Below are 25,632 nucleotides of genomic sequence, written 5' to 3'. Positions count from 1 at the left end.
CAAGTGCTTTGGGCGTAATGTGTACCTCTTTATGAATGAATGAATTAGTAGAATTGTGTGCACAAGTTTATATGTGCATGGATGTTTTTTTTTTTTTTTGTTTCTGTGGCGGCAAATGATTGCTTTCTCGATTCTCAAAGGATTTAGTGTTCTAAAAAAAAGTTAAGTATCACATTATAGGAATTGATACAATGAAATGGATACTCTACCTAGATGGTATCATTAAATACTAAAGATGTTTACTTTTCTGGTTTTTTTAAAGTTTTTATTTAAATTCTAGTTGGTTAACATATAGTGTAATTACTTTTCAATTTTAAACTATATTTGAGTATCTGGATATATAAGATGTATATGGCAGTGAGCAAGCATTTTAAATTGTCTGTAGAACATAAAATTCATTTAAAAAAAGTTATATAATAGCATTTTAAAAATCTCTATCATTTTTTATGTAACTTTTATGACAACACAGTAGAGGTACTGTTGAGTGGGAGACTACGTGATTTCATGTTCTATAAAATTGTAAATTTCTTCTAGCTTTAAAATTTTGTTTTCTTTTTAAAATTACCTATTGATTTTTTTAGATGCTAATTCATTCATATTTTAAACTTATTCAAAAATTTTTTTTAGTAGTGGATATATAAATATATAATACATGTTTTAAAATATTTTATATCGAGGGGCGCCTGGGTGACTCAGTTGGTTAAGTGTCTGACTTCTGCTCAGGTCATGATTTCAGGGTCTTGGGATCAAGCCCCACATGGGCTCCACACTGAGTGGGGTGTCTGGTTGTCTCTCTGCCCCTTCCCCCACTCATGCTGCCTCTCTCTCTCTGTCTCTCAAATAAATAAATCTTAAAAAATGTGTTTTATATCGAAACAACTCACAATAAAGTAACTTAAATCTTTTTTGATTGGGTTTATGTTTACTGTCTCAATGTCATGGAGGCAAAATGTCCATAATTAAAAATAAATTTTCGTAACTTTTTAGTTGGTTATTCAAATTATTTCACATACCTAGTCAAATGTTTCTAACTTACAAATCCCCTCATCCCTTTCCTATTTCCTATTTTCTTTTCTTTTCTCTTTTCTTCTCTTTTTTCTTTTTCTTTTTCTTCTCTTTTTTAAGTAATTTCTGTACCCTGTGTGGAGCTCAAACTCACAACCCCAAGATCAAGAATTGCATGCTCCTCCAACTGAGCCTGTCAGGTGTCCCTATTTCCCATTCTTTTAACAGTTTCTTTTAGTCAGTTGCTGATTCGTCCCCAGACTCTTCCACAATTGCATAGAATTCCTCTCAGTACTTTTAAATACGTTTGGCATTTAGTCAGTTTTACCTGAGAACACTGGCAGCCTCCAGCCGGAACTTCTTGCTCTCTGCATTTGCTTCAGAACAATCATCCTTACATCCCTCTTCAAGCATCATCCTTTACTTCTCTTTTGTCTGTAGCATAGCTTCCTCTCTCTGGGTTAATCCGCATGTTTTATGTAATTCTGAGAAAGATTGCACGGGAGGTAAAATTTTGAGACTCTGAAAATATCTTGCTCTACCCTGACACTTGATTTTCTGTTTGGCTGGGTTTGGAATCTAGTTTGGAAATTGTTTTCTCAGAATTTCTATATTATTGCTCCATTTTCTTTTAGCTTTCAGTGTTGTTGAAAGTCTGTTACCATGGGATTCATAATCTTTTACATATTTTTGCCCTTCCCCAATTCTCTGGAAGCTTATTAGATCTTCTCTTACCTCATATTGTATGCCTTGGGCAAGTTGAGTTGTATCCTTTGGGGGTCTTTTCAGTCTGGAAACTTCTGTCTTTCAGTTATGGAAAACTTTATATCTTTAACTCTCTCTTTTCTTTTTGAAACTTTTGTTATTCAGGTATTAGACTTTTTGGTTTCTTTTTTTATTCCCTGAGATTTTTTTTTTTAATTTATAAATAATCTCTGCACCTAATGTGGGTCTCGAACTTAAACCCTGAGATCAAGAGTCCCATGCTCTACTGACCGAGCCAGCCAGGTGCCCCAGACTTGTTGGTTTCAAATCCTTTTTTTTTCAAAAATACCATCTCTTTATTTTCAACTTTTTGTCATTTTGCTCTACTTTGGGGGAAAGATTAACTTTGAGATAATCAGTTCTACTGTCACAGGTTTTTAAGAAATTGTAATCTCTTCTGTAATTACTTAAAAGATAGAATCCTGGGCTTGTGGAGCTGAAGAGAATCTAAAAGTCATCTTTTGATATCCCTGTTCTGTCCAGAAGTTTCTTCTCTGTTGTTCTTGACATTATTTTCATCTCATTTTTTGGTGGTCTTCTGCCTTTTTACATCCTAATTTTAGTGGTGGCTGGAAAAGGGAGAGCCAGGTTGAGGGTACAAACTGTGGTGCTTACCTGACAAGTGGAGTACCTTCGGATTTTGGAGAAGAGGGTGTATGTGATGGGCAAATATCTGTCCTTAATTTTTTTCAGGGAAGACCATTTATTACATTGCTACAATCCTGGCTGTATCAGTACCTGGGAGACATGTAAGCTGCTTGAGCCATACGTCGTTCTCATTGGGCAGACGTTTGGTTGATTTATTCTAAGCTGTCCTACTGAAAATGAATTTAAAATTGTACCAAGTGTACTTAGTATGCAGATGGTTTGCCTGGTATTAAGGAAACATTGGAGTCGAGGCCTCGAACTGAAGAACGGCATTGGTTCACCAAGCATGCAGCCCTGGTGGGATTTTGCCTCTGGGCCGGGCTGCCTCTTAGACTGGAGTTCTAGGACCCCCCCTGCACGCTCCTCTCCACTCCCTTCTTCCCCATCCCTGAACTTTTCCTTGCTGACAGCCTTACTGCCACAAATGTCTCCGGTATCAGGTAGGCTGGAAGAAGGAAAAACAAGTGAAACACCAATCTGTCTCATCACTTTTGCCAATCTTATCCATGATGATGAATAGTTTGGAAAGGGGAGGAAGAGAAGCAGTTGAAATTGCTGACTGAAGTTAAGTTTCTTAAAATAAGTCATGTGCCTTTGCTGATCCCATTTAAAAAGTGCTGTGCCTAATTGGGAGTTGACCCCATGAATAAGTACATGTAAGCAGAAAAAGCTTCAAGAAGACTGTAATTAGTCTTTCGACCTCAGTGCCCTAATTGGATTCATTCTTTTGGTGTGTGCCCTGGTGTCTTGTTATTTACTGCGTTAGTTTCCTGTGGCTGTTGTAACAAATTGCCACATGCAGAGTGGCATAAAACAACAGCAATGTATTCTTTCACAGTTGGGGAGGTCAGAAGTCCAAAATCAGTTTCACTGAGCCTAAATCAAGGTGATGACAGGGCGGTGCTCCCTCCAGAGGCTCTACCACATTACTCCAGTCTCTACCCTTCTGGCCACATTACCCCCTTTTCTGTGTGTGTGTGAGCCTCCCTCTGCCTCCCTGTTTATAATAAGGACACTCATGATGATGGCATTTAGGGCCTACCAGGATAATCTCCCTATCGCAAGACCCTTAATTAAATCACATATGCGAAAATACCCTTTTTCAAAATAAGGTGACATTTACGGGTTCCAGGGATTAGAACCTGGTGTCTTTGGGTGACCATTATTCAATCTGATCTAGTTGTTATGGCCGCCTTCATCCAGTGCCCCCTTCCTCCACCCCCACCCCCTGCCTTTTAGTCTGTTATCAAACAGGTGAGTGATTTGTTTATGCCACTGTTCTTCGAGTTTTTGTTTCTCATAATCCAGTGCAATTTCTAACCAATACATCTTCCAAAACTAAGGGTGTCGAGTTATTTTAATGATGAAGAGCCTGGAGGTGGGTATTTTGAGACTGGAACAGCAGCTTCACAAAGTCATCAGGGACCCAGGCTTCTTGGGGTGCACTCATTGCTTTGTGAATACCAGACTGCCACTTCACCTCAGCTAGCGTCTCTGGGTTTGAAGCAGGGAAAGGGCAAAGAGGAGACAATAGGTGCCTGTTTTCTAAGAAGCTTTCTAGAGGCACCACCCAACAACTGGGCTCAGATGTTGGCCAGACTAGGTCATGAGACCGCTTGTATCATCGAGGAAGCTGTGGATGTTTTTCGCGGGGTCCGTTACAACTCTGTTATAGCAGGGTTCTGTTGGTGTCAGGGAGAGGGGAGAATGGCTGTGGACTAGGCAGCCTGCAGTTGGTCCTGGAAGGTGATGGAAACAGTTTACATTTCCATCTACAACCAGAAGAAGGCTTTGTGTATATGATCACATTAATTTTCACTCATTCTCTAATAAATACACTGAGAAAACCTGTTTGATGCCAGGCATGGTGATAAGCTTTGGAATGTCAGGGACTCCCATATTTTGATACTTGCTATGTGCTAGACACTTTAACTACTTTCCCATGAGTTATTTACATGATCTCCTTTAATCTGCTATATTATCTTCGCCTAGAGATATCAGCCCCACTTTATAGGTGAGGCAGTTGAGGATCGATGAAAATGGTTAGAAGTTATCATTTCCTAGATTTAAAGATAAAATTTTATTTATTTTTTCAGATTTATTTATTTTGAGAGAGCTCAAGAGAGCGAGCACGAGTGGGAGGAGAGGCAGAGGGAAAGAGAGCATCTTAAGCAGGCTCCACGCCCAGTGGAGCTCCACATCCCATGACCCTGAGATCATGACCTGAGCTGAAATCAAGAGTTGGGTGCTCATCTAACTGAGCCACCCAGGCGCCCCTTAAAGATAAAATTTTAGAGCTTATAATGGTAGAGCTTAATTGCACACATCTTTTCTAGTTCTGAGTTTGGTGCAAAGTTGATGCTTTGAGTTGAGTACAAACTCTCCACACACACCCACACCTGCCCATCCACACACTACAGCAGTGAGAAAGCCTGACCTTAGTCAGGTGATCCTGGATTTGAGTTCTCGTTCTGCCTGGTGTGATTCTGTTATGTGACAGACAAATGATTTAGCTCTCTGTGCTGCAGTTTTGTCATGCGTAAAATGGGGATAATGCCATCTGCCTTGCAGGGTTTTTGTGAGGATGAAATGAGATATAGGTGTCTAATGCACATGCTTAGTAAATGGTAACTTATAGTTATTTATTATGGTTGTCTTCAAATTACAGTTTAACACTCACTTTACCTTTCTTTTTTTAGGCTGAATAGGGGTAGTAGTGAAGAAATCACTTATTCCCGTTTCAGTTCTTGGGGATTTTCAATTAATTATAATACCACTTATGGCAGAATCATAGATAAATTTTTTTTTTTTGCCAGTTTTCTATAACTTCAGTGTGGAGAAGAACTGATCTTTTTGCCAGTTGTGTGTGTTTTTGCAGTTTGACAGCAGAGAGGGATAACTATTTCCCCTCCTGTATTAGTTTTCTATAGCTGTCCTACCAAATCACCACACACTTGGTAGCTTAAGACAACACAAATTTATTTTCTCACATTTCAGTAGGTCAGAAATCGGACATAGGTCTCAGGGCTAACGTCAGGTGTTGGCAGGTTGGCTTTCCTTTCTGGAGGCTTTGGGAACTATTACTTGCCGATTGTAGTTTCTGGAGGCTAGTGTCTCGACTTGTGGCGCCTTCTTCCATCTTCAATCCTAGTAATGTAACTTCTCTCCGAACCTGCCTCCATTATTCTTTCTCTGATGACTCCTGCCTCCCTCTTCCACCTTTTAAGGATCCTGTGATTATATCGGGCCCAACTGGATAAAACAGATAATCTCCTCATCTTAAGGTCAGCTGATTAGCAACTTTAATTCCCCTTTGCCTTAGTTGTAACCCAGCACATTCACAGGTTTCAAGGATTAGGACATGGCCATCCTTGGGGGTGTCATTATTCTGCCAACCACATCACCCATCCTCTCCAAAAGACTGAGCTTAGTTTTAGCTTCAAAAATGAAAAAAAATGTTGACTGTTGAGGATACCACCTTTTTATACATTTGAAGTCTTGAGGTTTAACATTGCAGTGGGAGGTAATAGGTATGACTGGGTTTTCTTTTTTTTTTTTTTTTTTTTTTTTTAAAGATTTTATTTATTTATTTGACAGAGATGGAGACAGCCAGCGAGAGAGGGAACACAAGCAGGGGGAGTGGGAGAGGAAGAAGCAGGCTCCCAGCAGAGGAGCCTGATGTGGGGCTCGATCCCGTAACGCCGGGATCACGCCCTGAGCCGAAGGCAGGCGCCCAACCGCTGCGCCACCCAGGCGCCCCATGACTGGGTTTTCTTAACCTAACAGTTGGCAGGCTGTGGAGGATACGAGGAGAGGAAAGGGGAAGTTGTGAAGATTCTGGCCTTGGAGGGAGAAACTAACCCCTCAGAGCCCTTGGACAAACCTTGGGGGAGAGTAACTTTAGCATCACTGGTGTAATGTGGTTTGATTACTACATAGTTCTAGGGGTGCTTTCTATTTTTTTCTTATCCCTTACTCTTTTATATTTGCAAAGTCAAAACATTTGTAGGAGTTTGTGAATTTTCTTAGTATTGAAAATGATTTGTTTGAATAATTTAAAATTCTTTGAAGGAAATACTATAAAAATGAAAGCATAAATAAGATCTATGTCTGGTTGAATTCATTTTTCTAATTTATTACTTGAGTTCATTTTCCCAATACAGTACTTCTACTGGCATCTGAAATATGTCACGTGAACTTTTTTCCTAAGTGAAAAGTCGAGTCTTCGTGGTCATTGATCCATTCTGATCAATCAGCAAGTACTCACTGAAACTCCACTGCGTGCTAGCTACTGTTGGCCCTGGGGATGTGGGGGTAAACTTGACATCCTCTCTTCCCTCACGGAGCTTACAGTGTAGGACTGTCAGCATGGAGAAAACAAAGAGGGTATAACTAATCAGGAATCAGACTACTGTAAATAATGGAAAAATCTGCAAATTTTTCCTTGTTTTTTTTCCCTAGTGTATGATTGATTAATTGGGTCATGGTTCTTTTCAAACACTTCAAAACAATTTGGTGACCTAAAATTGAAATACGACTAATATTTATAATATATGTTGTTTCTTATTTATTTGAAGTACTCTCAAGTTTAGGTTGTTTTTTGAGGTGAATTTTTAAATAGGTATCATCATTTCTTAAGCTTTCCCGAATACCAAATGTAGTAAAGTCACAGATTTTGACTGGTGCAAACAAAGTTTCCAGTGTCTATTTCTTACATACAGTATTCCTTAAAATGTCTCTGATGAAGAAAGTCCTGACACTAATTTTCACGTTTGCTCTTTTAGGAATGTTTTAAAGGAAGTTGGGCAACTCACAAGTTATTGCATAAGAAAGCAAGTAAGTAAAATCACATATTTCTATACCATTTGTCTTAGAAGTGACTTATGCAGAAGACTAGAAGTCTTCCAGTTTTGAAAGTGTGTATTTGAATTTCTGAAAATGTAATCCCAAGAGCTAGAATTAGCACATACTTGAAAATTTTTATTCTTTGTGGTTTGTAATCGTGGAAATAACATGTGGCTGAGTAGTCTCTTTGTTAATCTTGTATGTGACATAGAAACATGAGATGGTGGTTAGGATAGATGGATCTTTCTGGAGCAGTACCTGAGAATGTCCTAATTTTCTGGCATCCACTTTCCTTTGCTAGAAGTGTTTGCGTGTTGTGGGCAGGGACACATGAGCTGTCTGGTTTCTAAATTTAGCTGGATCTCTTGTTTTTGTTTTGTTTTCAAAATTTTATTACTTTATGTTTTTGGTGTTTTAATATTATTATTTGCAGCTGGATGTTCAGTTTTTCTTTTTTAGAGTTACTTTCTGACGGGGCGCCTGGGAGGCTCAGTCGTTAAGCGTCTGCCTTCGGCTCAGGGCATGATCCTGGTGTTCTGGGATTGAGCCCCACATCAGGCTCCGCTGCTGGGAGCCTGCTTCTTCCTCTCCCACTCCCCCTGCTTGTATTCCCTCTCTCGCTGGCTGTCTCTCTCTCTGTCAAATAAATAAATAAATAAAATCTTAAAAAAAAAATAAAGTTACTTTCTGAGATACCACAAAGTGAAACTCTTAGCTACTTCTTAGCTATTGCTCTCAGCCACGTGGATCTATCACCAATTCACATGATTTTCCTGCTTTGGCTACTCACTCATTCTGTGAATTCATTTCATTAGTGGGCTGCCTTAAGGGCTTAAGACAGTTCGTCTGCAGTTACCTAAAAACTGACAAGGGCTTTCTGGTCTTAAAACATTGTCATCCTGATGGATGAAGGCTTGGCAGACAACACATAGTTCTTGGTATAAAGTTTCTCTTTCAGCCTACTGATCTTGGTGTTTTATATTCATCTAATTGTATATTTTTTAGGAATTTGCTGGTTTAATAAACATAGGTAGATTATTTTATATCTATCTATCTATCTTAAACTCTCATTGAGGTCAGTTTAACCAGCATTTGAAGGAAAGGGAAATAAAAATGTAGAAAGACAATTCCTGTGGTTCTGTAAAGTGAAGTGTACACTGAATGGAAATGCTAGGTTATTGTGGGAGGAAATGTGGTTAGAGAGGAGGAAGAAGGATCAAGAATAGATGAGAGTTTAACAAAGCATAAATAACAGGATTTGTTACTTCAAATCAGAGTATAGAGGTTGGCTTAAATAATGCTATTTAACTTTATTCAGTCATACACTAATACTGTATTTCTAATGTGTTAGATATTTTTAGAGCTCTTTGAGCCAGTTATTAACATTTTTATATCCAGGAGGTTAAAGCATAGGGAAGTGAAGGATTGAGGTGAAATAGTATGTTAGTAAAACAGCTTAGAATGGGTCTCTACCCCAGGCGTTTGCTAACTCATTGAAATGTGTGTTTCTTTTGTTTTGTTTTGTTTTGTTTTTTTTTAAAGATTTTATTTATTTGAGAGAGAGAGACAGAGAGAACAAGAATGAATGGGGAAAGGGCCAGAGGGGAGAAGCAGGCTCCTTGCTGGCAGGGAGCCCGATGTGGGGCTGGATCCCAGGATGCTGGGATCATGACCTGAGCTGAAGGCAGACACTTAACTGACTGAGCCACCCAAGGTGCCCCAAGTGTGTGTGTTTCTTTAATACTGGATTCCTACAGGAAATTAAGGGCCATTATCACCTATACTCCAAGAGAATTAAACAGCTGATGTCCCCTAAGTAAAAAGATCATAATTATTACTGCCTTAGACTGAAACTATTTGCATTTTATTCATTGCTCTAGTGTTTACTATGGTGCCATCTTTTAGATGGTGCCCTCTTGGATCTTTGGGGATAGTTTTCTTTTTGAGTGAGCACTGTTCTTGATCCCTTTGGGCTGTGTTGGATAGAGACAGCCCCTCAGCTGGCCAGCCCTGTATCTTTCAGATCCCATTAAGTTGACCCTGACTACACCGATTGGGGAGGACAGTCCTAGAGGAGGGAATGGTGTGAGGAAGATTGGTATCCAGGGCTAAGAGGAGTATCTGGAAAGGGATCAGGGGAAAAGAATGTTGGGCTGGCAAGGAACCAGGGCATATTAGAAGATCACATCTTATTCCAAGAAACAATAGTGAGATAACATATAGCTTGCAGTTCATTTCATGAAGATGATATACACAGCCTTTTTCTTTTTCTTTTTTTTTTTTTTGGTAAAGATTTTATTTATTTGAGAGAGACAGATATAGCGAGGGAGAGCAGAAGCGGGCAGGAGAGGGAGAAGCAGGCTCCCCGCTGAGCAGGGCGCCCGATGTGGGCCTCGATCCCTGGACCCTGGGATCATGACCTGAGCTGTAGGCAGACACTTAAATGACTGAAGCACCCAGGCACCCTCTTTTCTTTTTTTTGGTAACTGTAATGTGTACTGATCTCTAATTAAGGGTGCTTGATCTATATTTATATTGGTGCAGGATATTGGTCTGTCATTTGCTTTTAATATTTTTGCCTAGTTTTGGCATGAGAGTAATCCCGGACTTACGAAATGGGAGATGTTCCCTCCTCTTTTCTTTTCTAGGAGAGATTGTGTAGAATTGGTATTATTTCTTCTGTAAATATTTGGTAGAATTTACCAGTGAAGCCATCTGGACCTGGAGTTGTTTTGATTGCAGAAGCTAATCAGGCCTCAGAAAAATTTCAAGTGTGAGTTAAAGAAATGACTCAAGGGCAGAATTTACTTTTCATGTGTCCTAGTGAAGAAGACTGGTTAGATCGCAAAGCCCTTCAAGGCACATAGTGTTGACGCTCGCTCGGTGCATACTTCCAACGTCGTCAGAATGCGCACAGTACCATTGGCTTTTAGTCTGACCTGTAAAAGTTTGTCAATAATAATACAGTATGTTTTAGATTGTCACTTTTTTTAGTTTATCACTGATAAAATCAGTGTGTTTCCTTGTCGCCTTTGCCTACAGTAAAAGGTAGGAGGAGCACTTTATAAGTATTTTTTGAATAGCCACAAGTATGATATGAAAACTCTATTTAAAAAAAAAACAAAACTTTAAATAATCCTCTTTATTCTACTTCTCTACCCCTCCAAACCTAGCATGCTTGATGTTTGGATTGCAGAGAGAAGGTGTTATGTAATCATTCAGAACTGGTTCCACCAAGCTTTGGGAGCACGGATTATCTTAAAGCCTTACCTCCAAAATGCTGAAATTATAGGTTTGCTGTGAAGATTAAATAAATAAGTCCACATATGTACAATGCCTAGTAAGTGCTCAACAATTGTTTAATAATCATCTCTGGAAGAACTGAGTCAGGATTGTGAGCAGAAAATCCCGTCCCAGGCAAAGCTTAGACGTGTGCAGTACTTCCGTGTCAGCTGACTAGGAGGAGGCCACCTGCGCAGGACCTTTGCAAGAACAAGGCCTGGTTGTGCTGTGCTTTGGGTCACAGCTTGTGCATACCAGATCCTCTTTCCGCTCCCTGCAAGGTACCTGGCTGGCCCTTTTGCGTTGTGATGTTTGAAAGGCAGCTGCAGATACTTATTTACACTGTCCTGTGTGGTCAGTCTTTTGACAAAGACCAATTAGTATAGAATTTTGTTCCTGACCCCCCCAGGGCAGTTCATGCTTACTAGGTATCTGTCAATATGTCCGGCATTAAGAGATCAAATTGATCCTCAAATGTAAACTAACTTACTTTTGGCGTGTAACTTTCCCTAAATAAATTATACCTAGGGAGTAGAAAAGAAATTGCCATAATTCAGTCTTCACTTATTTAGGTAGCTTTGAGTTATATTATTTGTTGGAGGTCTGCTCTTAATTCTCTTTTGAAAATAGATTGTGGAAGGGCCCCAAAGCACATCAGCAGGAAGCTTTTAAAGATTGTACACCTTTTCTTTTCCCTCCACGCTCCCCGGGAGTGTGTCAGACCAAAAAGCCTACATCTTGATTGCTATTCTGTCCTAGGTTTCAGGTGAAAATTATTCTTGAAGTTCCTGTTTTAGACAGAGCACTTGATGCAATTGATAGCTGAAGCAGGCATCCATTTGCCTGCATTTTGAACTGTTTTCTGTAATGTTTGACACAGGGGGTAATGAATGGAGTCCATTTTGTCCTGGAATGCAAAACAGTTTTCCTGTTGACAGTCACGTTCACGGTGGCTTTCTCGAACTCCAGAGGGGAGAAAGATCTAAAATTCAGAAGCATGGTGGAGCTTTTCTTTTCCTTTGCTACTCTTAATTCTTATTTTCTAGTCTTACTCTTTTCTATTCCTTTACTTTATATGTAATATTATAATTGCATTCTCTTCCAAAGTAATGTGACTGGAGTGGCTGTATTTTTGCAGTCTTGTCCGTTGTCCCTCAGCTGCCTTTCAGTCCCAGGTTGACGACGGGCTCTGTGGAGAGGGTACTGCGCTGGGAACCAGTGTTCCTACATGTCTCAGCCACACTGCCTCAGTTTCCTCCTCTGTAAAATGAGGAGTCCGTTAGTGTAGACTGTCTTTTTGTTGTTGTTAACTTTAGTCACCATGCTGTACCTGATATGCCTAGACTTACTGATCTTATCAACTGGAAGTTGACACTTTGGGACCCCCCCCTTCACTCATTTCATCATTCCTCTCTAGCTTAACATTATGTGAGTATCTGTTCTCCCCCATTTTGGATGTTTAGATTGTTTAAAGGGGGGAGTTTTATTTTTCTTGTGCACTTCAGAAATTATTTGAAGTCTGACTTTTATTTTTTTGTTTTATTTTTTTATGTCTGACTTTTAAAAGCTATGATAGCTTAACAGTAAACAGGAGAAGGTCAGTGTGCGTTGGGAGGTGTAGGAGGGATTTGAATTCCTCCTGTGTAAAAGTCTTAGGTTACTTTTATTTTGCTTGGTGGATAAGAGATGTAGTCAGGGCGCTGACATCAGACACCATCGAGGGTCTGTTCCATGTGCAAAGAATTCTTAGGTGCATTAACATGTATTAATAACTAGCCTGGTAAGAGTGTGTGTGTTAATTTTTCTACTGAGTTCTCAGTAATTTTCTATTGATCTCCCTCCTCTTATCTTTTTTTTTTTTTTAAAGATTTTATTTATTTATTTGACAGAGAGATAGAGACAGCCAGCGAGAGTGGGAACACAAGCAGGGGGAGTGGGAGAGGGAGAAGCAGACTCCCAGCAGAGGAGCCGAATATGGGGCTCAATCCCAGGACTCTGGGATCACGCCCTGAGCCGAAGGCAGACGCTTAACAACAGAACGACCGAGCCACCCAGGCGCCCCACCCTCCTCTTATCTTTGACTTTCCTACTTCTGTTACTCCCTTTCTGAAAAAAGGCATATGATGACTATAGGATTTTCAAAGCATTCTGAAATACTGGTCTGAAAGCTATTCGTCAGCTAAGTGGGAAATTTTTGTTTTTTACTTTAAATTTGCTGTGGAATTATTTAGAATCTGTTCTTTCAGTAAGAGCACAGAATACATTTATAACATCTGTTCTCAGCTGGAAAGTTTTGCCTAGGTTTAGATTTTATATTTCAAAAAATGGGCTTCCTGTAAGTTGACATTGTAGAGAGAATACATTTAGCATTTTCTTGGGAAAGGAGTTCTGTGAGCTACTCCTATTTGATATTGTGTAAAATCTTATAGTATCTTTAGCTTGGGTCTTTTCTCCCAAGATACTTTAGATCTTTGAGGAGTCATAGGGTTGTGAACATAGCAAGAAAGCTGATTTAGGTTAGGGTGGAAGTTTGCTAGATGTTTATGCCTGGGCTGCAGGGCTAGATTTCCAAACAAGTGATGAAGTATTCTGGTGCTCAGTAGCTTGACAACTGAAGTATTTCTTTCTCTTTTTTTTCTTGTCTGCCCACCTCCTAGAAGATGAAAAGGCCAAGCGAGAAGTGTCTTCCTGGACTGTAGAAGGTGATATCAACACTGATCCGTGGGCAGGCTATCGATACACTGGTAAACTCAGACCACATTATCCACTGGTGAGTAAATAAGGTAATAAAAATTTTACATTCTTTTTTTTTTTTTTTTAAGATTTTATTTAATAGAGAGGGGGAGAGGATAAGCGGGGGAGGGGCAGGAAGAGAGGGAGAAGCAGAGTCCCCACTGAGTGGGGGAGCCTGCTGTTGCTTATTTGGCTCAATCCCAGGACCCTGAGATCATGAACTGAGCCAAAGTCAGACACTTAACTGACTGAGCCACCCAGGCGCCCAAAATTTTACATTCTTTTAAACCGATTTTCAGAATTTTCAGTTTCCTAAAAATGATCCAAATGTTTTATATTCTACTTATAAATCATATAATCAGGATTAAATTTGCATTCTAGCTCTTTAGGTTTTATGATGTATTACTTAGAATTTAGGATAATTGACAGTCATGGGCAAAGCAGAAAAAATTTTAGGTGAAAGAATTAAAAATTCTTTAGTCTTAAAAAGAATGAGGTAGAATAGGTATTTTTCTGGGCAGCAAAGTGATGGTGTCTATTACTATTTTCCTCATTTTTTTAAAGCAGGATATATTTCCACCTTAATTTAGATACGGCTTTTCTGCCACTCCCAGCCCTTCCTATGTTCTTGGCAGGTGGACCTCAAGAATCTTAACATAGGAATCGACTTAAGTTGGCATCTGTTTGCCATCCTTAAACATTTAAAAATGCTTTACTGATGGTTTTCTTTTTATCAAAGGAGTGTATCTTTAATTTTTTTAAAATTTGGAAAAATACAAAAAACATGAGAAAGTCTCTTTAATTCTACCTCCAGAGATAATGACCAGGAGCACACTGATGTATATTTACTTCGAGACATGATTTTATTATTGTTTTTGGTTTGCTGGTTTGTTTGTAGCAAACATGGGCACCTTGCTGTGTGTGTCATCTTAAATCCTAACTTGTCCGCTCTCCTTCTTTCTTAAATATCCTCAGAAAGTGGCATTAGTCTGGGAAAGGAAAGCTTAGTCTTCATGAAATAGGTATGATATTTAAGAGGTCATTTAAAACTTGTTTTCCTTTTATATGATACGAATGAACTTTTATCTTTAGTGTTTTTTCCTCTACTTTTTTTTCTTTGTTAGCAAATTTTAATAATGAAAGTTACTTTCAGATTTGAATTGGTTTTAACTAACCTCTTTGATGTTTTTAGATGCCAACAAGGCCAGTGCCAAGTTATATTCAAAGACCAGATTATGCTGATCACCCTTTAGGTAAATTCTGTGCTGATTCTTCATTTTTCAATTTGTGGGCTTGGTGACTACTGCAAAGGAAAGGAGTGTTTTTTTTGGTAGAAATTTTTCAGTGCTGGATTTCCAGTAAATGTAAACATGTTTTTCCGAGAACATTTGCAAGAATTAAAGATTCTTTCCTCCATTTAGAAATCTACCCAATTCTGAAAACGTTGTTTATGTAGCTGCTAACGGCTACATTCAACATAAAGTATTTTGTGTTGTTCTGGCAAATTCTAGATTAAAAAATTGTTTTGATTTTAACATGTCCTCCTACCTCAATTATGTAGTATCTATTTAGATAAAAAACAGCTTGTGGAGGCCTTGATTGAATGCCTAACTAAAGACTCTGGGCTGTAGCAGTAATAGAAATAGGATGATTATGATTCTATAACTGGTACTTATTTTTTCATGACTCTGTGTCAGGCACTGTGCTTACTTCTTTACGTGCATTCCTTTCTCCATTTAATACTTTGACTACTCCTGAGTTGGGTTCCATGGTCTTCTCCATTTCATAGCTATTGATGGATATGGAGAGAAGATAGGTAATTTGCAGCACAGGGTAGTGGACCAGTCTGATTTTAGGGTCTGCATACATAGCTTAAGTTGGACTATGTGAGATTACTGATTTTGCATGTCTAAAATGTTGAGTATCAGCGTTTTTCTGTGGTTTAATCTACTAAGCTAAGTTACCTTTGCTTTGTTCTCTAAGAAGTGGGGAGGTGTATAACTTCTTATGAATATAATTTTATTTTTTTAAGATTTATTGATTTATTTTAGAGATAGAGAGGGAGAGTGTGCACGGAGAGTGGGAGGGACAGAGGGAGAGGGAGAGAGAATCCGCAAGCAGACTCCCCAGCTGAGCACGGAGCCCATCTCCAGGCTCAATCTCACGACCCTGAGATCATGACCTGAGCCGAAATGAAGAGTTGGCCGCTTAACGGACTGAGCCACCCAGGCGCCCCATAAATATAATTTTAAGATTTAGTTAAACTCCACAGTTTCAGCTGAATTGAAGGACAGGACAGTCTGAATGACAGAATATTGTTAAGGATGTATAATTTCATTACTCTATACTTAATATTCTTGAGTATAGTTTTAAGTTGTTTAAAAAAATACATAGACAAGGTAAATTCTAATAGGATAAAATGTTATACAGTGAAAAGTAAGTCCTGCTCCCCAGAGGTAACCACTGTTAACAGTTTTTTGGGGCACTTTCTAGAGATATTTTATGTGTGCACACATAAATACCCTACCCCCAATTCCACACAAAAGGAACAAACTGTATACCCCTTTTCACCTTGTTATATTTTCTTAATCTTTTTTGGAAACATTCTGTATAAACCCATGTAAATCCACCTCTTTCTTTTTAGTGACTGAGGTGTATTCCATTGTGTGGAAGCATCATAGTTTGTTAAACCAGGCCTCTGCTAATGTATGGCTAGTTTATTTCCAGGTTTTTGCTTAACAATTTGACTGCAGTAACTCTTCTTATAATTACATCTTTGTGAACATGTGAGGTTATTTCTGTAGGTTAATTGCCTGAAGTAAATAGGTAGATCAAAGGATGCATGCATTTTTTATTTTGAGAGGTACTGCAAATTTCAGAGATTTTGCCATTTGTTACTCTCATTAAAAACATGTGGGGGTTTCTTTTCCTATATCTTCCCCAGTATAGAATGTTGCCAAGTTTTATGATTTGTGCTGATTTTTATTATAATTTATATTTTTCAGTTGTAAGGTTGAGCATCTTTTTATATGTTAAAGGTCATTTGTATTTTTTTTTTTTTTCCCTCTTGATCTGTTTATATCCTTAGCCTTTTTTGCCCTGGTTAGATTTGTAGTTTTTTTCTATACTGAGTTATAAGCGCTCTTTCTATATTTAAAACATAATTCTTTGATGTATGTGCTATGCTATAAATGTTTTTTTCCCAACTAAACATTTACATTTTTCTTTGTAGCATTACATTTATGACAAACTTTCAATGTTTTTCTGTAATAAAATTTATCAGTGTGTTCTTTTAAGGTGTCTGTGGCTTTATGACCTAGAAAGACCTTTTTGGTTCAGATACTAGAAAAAGATTTTCTCCTCTTCCACTGTTCATGGTTTCACTCTTTTTGTGTATGATAAGATTTTTTTTATCCTTTTATCATTTATTATTAGTTGTTAAATAGGGATGCAACTCAATTTTTCTCAGAAGAATATCTCATTTATCATATCACTAGTGTTTAAACAAATCAGTTGTCTTTTAATTGATTTAAAATGTAATCTATGTCTTTATAGTAAATTCTCACACTCTGGGTGTGTTTTTGGTTTCTAAGCTGTTTCATTAACCCATTTGTCTAATTGTGCTGTTGCCAAATTCTTTTAATTATTATTGCTATATAGTGTTTTAATACTTGGTTAGCCTTGTTGCCCCACCTTTCCTCTTTTTCAGAATTTTCCTGGCATTCTTGCATGTTTGTTTTTCCATGTGAAATTTATTTTATTTTATTATTTTTTCCATGTGAAATTTAGAATCCGTTTGTCTGGTTCCCGGAAATATCCTGATGCCATTTTTTATTGGGATAGCATTAAATTTATAGACTAATACTGGAAGAATTCTCATCTTTACAGTATTGAGTATTCCTACCCAAGAATAGGGTGTTTTTCTCTTTTGTCTCCTTTTATGTCTTTTAGTGGCCTTTTCAATTTTTCTTCATTAGGTTTTTTTTGTTGTTGTTAAGATTATTCCTGGATACTTTATCTTTTTTAGTTACTCTTGTGAATGGTATTTTCTGTATTTTCTAGCAGTGGTTTGTATAGGGGAAAGTTAGTTGACTTTGATGTATTTATCTGATATTCTGCCAGCTTGCTGCACTCTTATTTCTAGTCATTTGTTATGTATTCCCTAGTTCTAGGGACACGTAATCATATCTAAAAATGATGAGGATTTTGTTCTTTTCTTTCTAGTTTTATACATCTTTGTCTTGTTTAATTATGTTTGTTAGTACCGTCAGAACATTGTTAAATAATACTCCTGACAAGTGGACATTCCATGATGGTTCTTAACTTGAGATTTGTGTTTGTCGTGTTAAGGTGATAGCTGGCCGTGTTATCAGAATTATCTTTCATGATGGTCATTTATCTTTCCTCTCTTAATCTGTGGCTCTGATGAATTATATTAATAGATTTGTAATATTGAACTATCCTTGCCTTTCCAATATGAATCTCATTTAAGTCATGCTCTATTATGTTTTTTGAATTCTGTTTGATAATATCTTATTTGGGATTTTTATATCATTTATAAAAAAGCTTAGTTTATGGTTTATTATATTCTTTTTTGTCAAATTCTGAAATTATTATACTGGCCGAACACTTTCTAAATGTATGAATAACTTGAATTAAGCTAATTTTATTAGTGAAGATTTTTAGGGAGGTATTTTTCAAACTTTTTTGCCTATGACCTAGAACAAGAAGTGGATTTTATAACATGATCTGTGTGAGTGTGTGTGTATGTATGTGTATAAATTAACAAACATTCCACAACAGCATTTACTCCTACTCTATATGATTTAGTCTAATATCTTCTCCTCCATTTATTTACTTAAAAAAATGTTACTCATGGTCCACAACACTGACTTAGGTTCTTGTTTAAAAAAAGTCAGTGAGTGTAATTGGTTCATCAGTTGTTGGTATATAATTGCTTCATCAGTTGATGATCATGAAAGCAGTTTGTAAATTGTATGGTACTCTTTAAGTCTGAATCCTTCATTGACCTTATCAGCTTACCGCCTGTCATGTAATAAGTATTCCATATTGACTGATTCCTGATAGATCTGGGAGTTTGTTCTTTAGAATTCTTTCTTCAGTTTGTTTAGCAACTTTCGTTTTCATGTTGAAAATATTTTTAAAAATATCTGACCTGGCCCTCCCAAATGATGAGATACTGTTGTGTGAAATAATGAGGCTTGACGATTATTGTGTCATCAGGAAGACAGTTATGCTAATAAATACTACATCTTTCCATTCATTTTGGCTTTTCTTACTGATATTTCAGGAATGTCTGAATCTGAACAGGCTCTTAAAGGTACTTCTCAAATTAAATTACTCTCATCTGAAGACATAGAAGGGATGCGACTTGTATGTAGGGTAAGAGTTATTTTTTTCCCCATGGGGTAAGATATGTTTAAGTGGACATGAAATAATTAGACATGACATCAGTGATTTGTTGATTTATAAAGGTAGCTAATGTTACATGTGAGACGATAGTGAGCCATACTTGCTTTTCATTAAACTATTGTTAGCATATAGTTTTATGGAACTATTGTTTTCTACATCGATAGCTCAGATATAGCCTGTTTGAAAAATAATATGGCAGGTAACCTAGTTTAGTTGGCAGTCAGGTTTTTGGCCCAGTGTATTTTTTTTTAAGAACCAGGTATTTATGATATTTTGTCGTTTTATTTTCACAAGTCATCATAACATAGGGCAAAGTTTAAGGCTTTATATAACATGAAGTTAAAGCCTCTGTTACGAAATACAGTAGCCCACCCTTAGCTGTGGTTTCGCTTTCCACGGTTTCAGTTACCCGTGGTCAGCCAGAGTCTGGAAGCAGGCGGTCCTTTTTCTGATGTGTTCTCAGAGGGTCGTTAGTTTCCCAGCGCTACATCGCAATGCCTGTGTCATTCACTTCATTTCATCTCCTCATGGAGGCATTTTATCATCTCACATCATCCCCAGAAGGGTGGGTACGGCGTAGTAAGCTATTTTGAGAAAGAGAGCACATTCATGTACCTTTTATTAGAGTATATTGTTATAATTGTTCTGTTTTATTATTGTTATTAATCTCTTACTGTCCTTTATTTATAGATTAAATTTTATCATAGGTTTGTATGTAGAGGAAAAACATAGTATATGTTGGTTCTGGTACTGTCTGGTTTCAGGCATCCAGGAGGTCTTGGAACATAGCCCCTACAGATAGTGGGAGACTACCGTACCTAGGAAGTATAAAAATGTGAGAAGACTTAACTTCCATCAGTTGATTATTGTTTAGATTCCTAGGATATGCATTTTCACATAGAAGTCAGTCACGCTTGCTTATTAAGCTAGTTAGCCCAATTTTATTTATATATTTATACACACATCTATTTGTTGATGGACATTAGATATGTGAATGGTTTTAAAATGAAAATTCAAGATTATAATACTCAGGGTGAGATTTGTTTTACAAATCTCTCACAAAATCTGAGATGGTACAAAGGGTACTGATTTCTGTTTCTGATTCATTTCTTCTTAAATGTATTAAATGTTTCTCTTTTACAGCTTGCTAGAGAAGTGTTGGACATTGCCGCTGGCATGATTAAACCCGGTGTAACTACTGAAGAAATAGATCATGCTGTACACTTAGTAAGAACTTTACTTTTGAGAATGTTTTTCACACTATTAGATGTTTCAGGCTTCTAAAAATTAAGTAAACTTAAGGTCTGAATGTCCTAAGTAATGTCTAAATTAACATAGCTAATTTGAAAGCAGATTTTTACTTTATTTCAATATAGAAAATATTCAGGTCTTTATTCCCATTTTTAAATATCTGTGATTTTGAGGTCTGAGGCAAGCTTGAAATATCTTGTTTCTAAAAACCTCACATTTTACAGTGTTTTAGTTTAGTTTTTATAAAATGATAATTTTATAAATTTTTAGTGCTTTTATTTTTTTAATACTAGTGCTTTAAATAAATCATGCCATTACATACATTAAATATTCTGATATAAAGAAGAATATAACTTCTGAAACTAGATTAGTAGAAAAATGTTCCCTTTCATATCAAAGCAATAAGTAGATAAATTTTTGTAGTAAGTATGATATAGGGATATCTTTTATATAAAGATTGCCTCTCCATCATGGAGAAACCTTAGTACATGAGTAGTAATGAATGCACACGTCATGTTAATAGATTGTTCACAAGAGAAGAGCCATAATTAGTTAATAAATCACCTGGAAAACTGATTAAACCTGCTGTGGTAATAAAATGCAAATCATGAAGACCTACTGAATTAGTTCAGTATTTTGAAGATGTTTATTTATGGAGAAGATGAAGCTGGTACTCTTTTACGTGGTGGTGCTACTGTAATTTGGGACCACCTTTTTGAAAGGAAATTTGACAGTGTGTTTTGAGCCATCAAAATGTTCATAAAATTATTTATTTATTTATTGAGAGAAAGTGCGCGCCTGTGCGTGTGAATGGGGGAGGCACAGGAGGGAGAAGCAGATTCCTCCCTGAGCAGGGAACCCGATTTGGGCCCTGATCCCAGGACCCCGGGATCCTGACCTGAGCTGAAGGCAGATGCTTAACCAACTGAGCCACCCAGGTGCCCCCAGGTGCTCTTTTACATTCTGCTTTTACTAACTCATTTAATCTTGGCAACAACTCTACAAAGTAGGTATCACTGTTGTCTCCATTGTATAGGAAAGGAAACTGAGGCAGGGGTTAATTACCTCGTCCAGTGTTAGATACACCTTGTAAGTGATGGAATTGGCATTTTTAATCAAGACAGTTTGCTGTGTAAACTACTGTTTATACTTGCTTTGAGACGTATGGAAGCATATCATTAAATAAGGGGAGAGTGACAGGCCTGTAGTTATATTGGATGTAACATTTTTTGTAATTGAGGAAACTTAATTTAAATTTCCAACAGTAGTGGAATTGCGAGTAAAATTGTGTATTTCACAAATCTTATTATATGCAACTATTTAGAAATTATTAGTCTGAAGACTGTGTGGCAATATGGAGAGAGAAATCATGTATGCTATAACTCCCACTGTATAAAAACATTCAAGTAAAATAAGACTTGTTAAGGAAAACCAGAACATTTTCTTAGAAATTCCTTTGTTCTTCCATATGAATGTAGTGATTAAAATGTATCTGGAAGTACTTTATCATCTCTTAATTGTGTTGGTATTTCTTTTTTGGTCATAGGGATATAGGCTTGTTATATAAAATATTATAATTACATTAAAAGCACATGTTAATATTAACTTTAAATATTATCTTTATTTTAAGTAATATATTTTTAATAAAGAGTACTTAATTCTAAACTAGAATCTTCATATACATATCATTTGTGTGTATTTGTAAATATTTGTAATATGTGAATTTGCTCTTTTGCAATTATTAGTAAAGTAGTTTGCATACAGTCTGGTATATATCGTTTAAGATAATATTTACTTTTCTAAAATATTAAGTTCACTAGCATCTGTGCAACAAATTTTTTCACATTTTTCAAATTTTAAATTCTGGCTAATTGGGGTACCTGGGTGGCTCAGTCCATGGAGCGTCTGACTCTTGATTCGGCTTAGGTCATGGTCTCAGGGTGGTGAGATTGAGTCCCGCATTGGGCTCTGTGCTTGCGGAGTCTGCTTGAGATCCTCTTCCTCTCCCTCTGCTCCTTTCCCCACTCGCACACTCTCTCATTCTAAATAAATAAACAGTCTTAAAAAAAATCTGGTTAATTGCATACTGATTAATTTTTTCTTTTGCACAGTCCAAATTATTTTCTCTGTATTTTAACTTATTATAGGCATGTATTGCAAGAAATTGTTATCCCTCTCCCCTGAATTATTATAATTTCCCGAAGTCTTGTTGTACTTCAGTGAATGAGGTGATCTGCCATGGGATTCCGGACAGACGGCCCTTGCAAGAAGGTGATATTGTTAATGGTAAGAAATACGCAAGTGTGACATTTGTCCCCATCAGTGAAGCAATAACAAAGTTCTGGGAGTCTGATAGTGACTTCTGTTTTGTTCACTCGCTTCCTATCTTTAACTTATCCTTTTTTTTGTATTTAAAGTTTAAAAGAAATCTTAAATCTATGGAAACATTTTTTATGATTTTAAGATACTGCTTTTAAGATACCTCTAATATATGTTTGGTACAGCATGAATTTCTTTAATGCCAGTTATCGTATGTGATTGATAAATAGGTGAAAGATGTCAGTGAAATGTGGAAGTAATGTTAATTCAAGTGGGGTTTTTTCCCCCCTTTTCTGTTTCGTCCTGATGATTTCGAAGAGATCAGGGCAGGCTTTCTTACAGATAAGGAGAAGTTTTTAGTAATACCTGAAGACCCTAAGAAAAAAGCTAAAATCCTATAGAAGTCCTTACCTTGATGTAAGAAGTTCAGAAGGTGGCTTTAAGGACGACTGTGTTAAACTATCTTGCAAGTGCAGAGGAAGGGGCTGCCAAGATATTTCCCTCTGTGATTAAAAGAAATACCGACAAAGAAGGCATCCCTAGATGGTATTTTTAATATTGATGAACTCGGTCTCTTTAGTAATCAGTTATCTTCAAAGGCTTATGTATCAGACGGGGAAACATGAGCCCAAGCGGTAAAGGCTGCCGGGACTGCACTGCCCGCGATGCCGGCTGGGAGCGGTAGTGGAGACAACCGACACTTCTTGTTCCGGTTGTAACAGTTAGGGTGTCTGTTCGTAGTTGTTGAGTGCTCTGCCCAACCCTGTGTTTTGTACAAACCGTCTTATTTTTGTTACATGCATAACGTCTGTGGTTTTTCAGGGATGTATGTGTCATGCTATCCAACACACTGTATTGTGATATTGTAGGTTGATTGAAAATTCATGGTTTAAAAATCCTATTTTAAGGTACACATTTAGTGTATTATAGTTGTGTACTAGTAGCCTGTCCTCTTAACTATGGAGACAACGGGAGGGATGAATATTCACAAATAAGGAGAAGGCAGATGAGTCTTTGAAAAATAAGTGTAGAAGAGTGCACGTTTTTCTATTCACGGATGTGCTAGGGGGAGGAAAAAACTTGTCGAAGATGGTAAGTGGAAGCAGTATTTTCTTTTTAATGTCAAAATGTAGCATAGTCCCCCATTTAATGCTATTAATGTGGCTTATTGATGTTGCATGAATGTCTCCTCAGTGCATTTCTTCTGCCACACATGATCTGATTACTACTGTACGTCTGAAAGCCCGCCTTCTGGCTTGTGCTGCATGACCCCTCACTTTTATCCACAGTGAGTTTAGCTGCATTTCAGGCAGGGAGTGTCTTTCAGGAAGTCACTCTGTATCCCGTAGCGTCTACTTGGAGACTGCAGAAAGTGTCTTGCTCGTGAAACTGCTTGATGCTGTCATGTTGGAGAAGTGACTTCTGTTCTGAAATAAAAACAAATGTGGTCTTTTTACTTGTACGTTGTTTTGCAGTGGACATCACTCTTTATCGCAATGGTTATCACGGGGACTTGAATGAGACGTTTTTTGTTGGAGATGTGGATGAGGGAGCGCGGAAACTGGTGCAGACCACGTATGAGTGCCTGATGCAAGCCATCGACGCAGGTCAGTGTCCGTGCTGGGCACCCGCTGGAGCTGCTGTGTGTTGTTGGGGCCTCACTGGCTCCTTCGTGCACTCCTTGTCCCCGCCAGCTCCGCCTCTGCCCTACCCTGAGTTAGCTTGGGGTTTTAGCGGTGCTGGATTTACGGGTGATTTGGGACTCTCTTGATGAGGTGGACCACGTGACTGCTTGTCATCCTTTATCTCTTCTGTGATTTATCTGCCTTTTCTTTGGCTGATAAATGAGGCGTGTATAGGAATGTATAGTTCTTGACTGCGGTTTGCTGCTTGTTAATTCTTTCATAAGTATGATGTTCTCATTATAAAAAAAACAAGATGCCAGATGATGAGAGAAAAAGGAATGATCTTTATACTTACCTCTCCTCTTTCCTTTTTATATCTTTTTTCCCCTACTTTTTAACATTTACATTTTTTCTACTTTCAGCATTTAGTTTTTTTCTCCCCTGTGCATTGACAGACAGACAGACACACAGCACATATACCTGTACATATGTGTTTAGTTAGGGTAAATGGAGTTATAGTATTGTTAGTATTCTCCAATTTGGTACTTTCTCAGTAGGATCTTTATGATTTTTCCAAATTAGCGTGTGCATCTGCGTGCATAGGTCTACCCCCTTCTTTTAATGGCTACATGTTATATTCCACTGTACAAAAATTTCTACAGCTATTCCCTTACTAGAATTTGGTGTTTTCCAGGTGTCTTGCTATTATAGTGAATAATAACTTTTTTTTTTTTGGTAAATAATACCTTTGAGTAGAAATGTATTTCTGTAGGATTTTACTCAGGCTGTCTTTGTCCATACAGATAGCTCATACAGTTTTTTTTTTTTTTTAATACTGTCTTATGAGGAGAGAGAAGGAATGGCTAGCAGAATGTTATAAAAGGACAGTTTGAGTGCAAACAACTTTTTCAGTTGAAGCCCACATTTTAGCTGTGTTGTTCAGTATATTATCTGAACCCGCCTCCCCCTTCCCACACAATAAACCTGATATATCATCAACAAAGTATGGGACATGACCAGGTTCTTTGGCAAACACATAGTTATCTCTAATGAAGTAGATCTGTTATTTTTGTTTTGAGTCTGTTTTAACGTGCATGGGAGATGATGAGATCTTTACTAATAAAGTTGGAGGAATGATAAATGAAAACATGATATTCTCATGTATCAGTGTATGAGATTTCTTTTTACTTATTGTTGATGTTTTTTAAATTTTTTTAAAGATTTTATTTATTTATTTGTCAGAGAAAGAGCACAAGCAAGGAGAATGGCAGGCGGAGGGAGAAGCAGGCTCCCCGCTGAGTAAGGAGCCTGATGCGGGACTCGATCCCAAGACCCCAGGATCGCGACCTGAGCTGAAGGCAGACGCTCAGCTGACTGAGCCACTCAGGCATCCCTATTGTTGATTATTTAAAAACTAATATTCTTTAGTGTTTAGTTTCTCATTTGTGGAAGTTGTAGTTTAAAACAACTCTTAGGGTTTCTGCCAGATAATGTCTTCAATGCTTATGTCCTTTTTGCTTTTCTGTGAGTTGATTGAAATAACCAGACACCGAAAGTGTTGTTTTATGAAGACACAGGAATAAAACTTGCCAAGAAACTATCAGAAACCAAAGTCTTTGTAGCAGTAGCCAGGAAGGAACAAAAATTCTTAATCTCTGGAAAATGCTATTAATACCTTTGTGTGTATCATTCTTGCCCTTTATTTTCTATTAACTTGGCAGCTCAG

The 25,632-nt window shown here is 37.5% G+C and overlaps 1 protein-coding gene across 4 annotated transcripts in view; it reads left to right on the top strand.

Moving 5' to 3' along the window:
- The window catches only part of METAP1 (methionyl aminopeptidase 1), a 78,749-nt gene that overhangs the window by 27,191 nt on the left and 25,926 nt on the right, over nucleotides 1–25,632 (top strand). For all 4 annotated transcript variants that reach the window (XM_045792280.2, XM_045792289.2, XM_045792270.2 and 1 more), the window contains exons 2-8: nucleotides 7,203–7,254; nucleotides 13,203–13,315; nucleotides 14,471–14,531; nucleotides 18,590–18,681; nucleotides 19,855–19,938; nucleotides 22,110–22,248; nucleotides 23,757–23,888. In XM_045792280.2, coding sequence (XP_045648236.1) covers nucleotides 7,203–7,254; nucleotides 13,203–13,315; nucleotides 14,471–14,531; nucleotides 18,590–18,681; nucleotides 19,855–19,938; nucleotides 22,110–22,248; nucleotides 23,757–23,888 — 673 coding nt within the window. The remainder of the gene's footprint in view (nucleotides 1–7,202; nucleotides 7,255–13,202; nucleotides 13,316–14,470; nucleotides 14,532–18,589; nucleotides 18,682–19,854; nucleotides 19,939–22,109; nucleotides 22,249–23,756; nucleotides 23,889–25,632) is intronic.

This window comes from Ursus americanus, chromosome 8 (genome assembly GCF_024610735.1).
Source record: "Ursus americanus isolate L20-20 chromosome 8, mUrsAme1.1.p, whole genome shotgun sequence".
NCBI classification, from domain to species: domain Eukaryota; kingdom Metazoa; phylum Chordata; class Mammalia; order Carnivora; family Ursidae; genus Ursus; species Ursus americanus.
The sequence above is the reverse complement of the archived record's forward strand: the minus strand, read 5'-3'. Positions and strand labels throughout refer to the sequence as shown.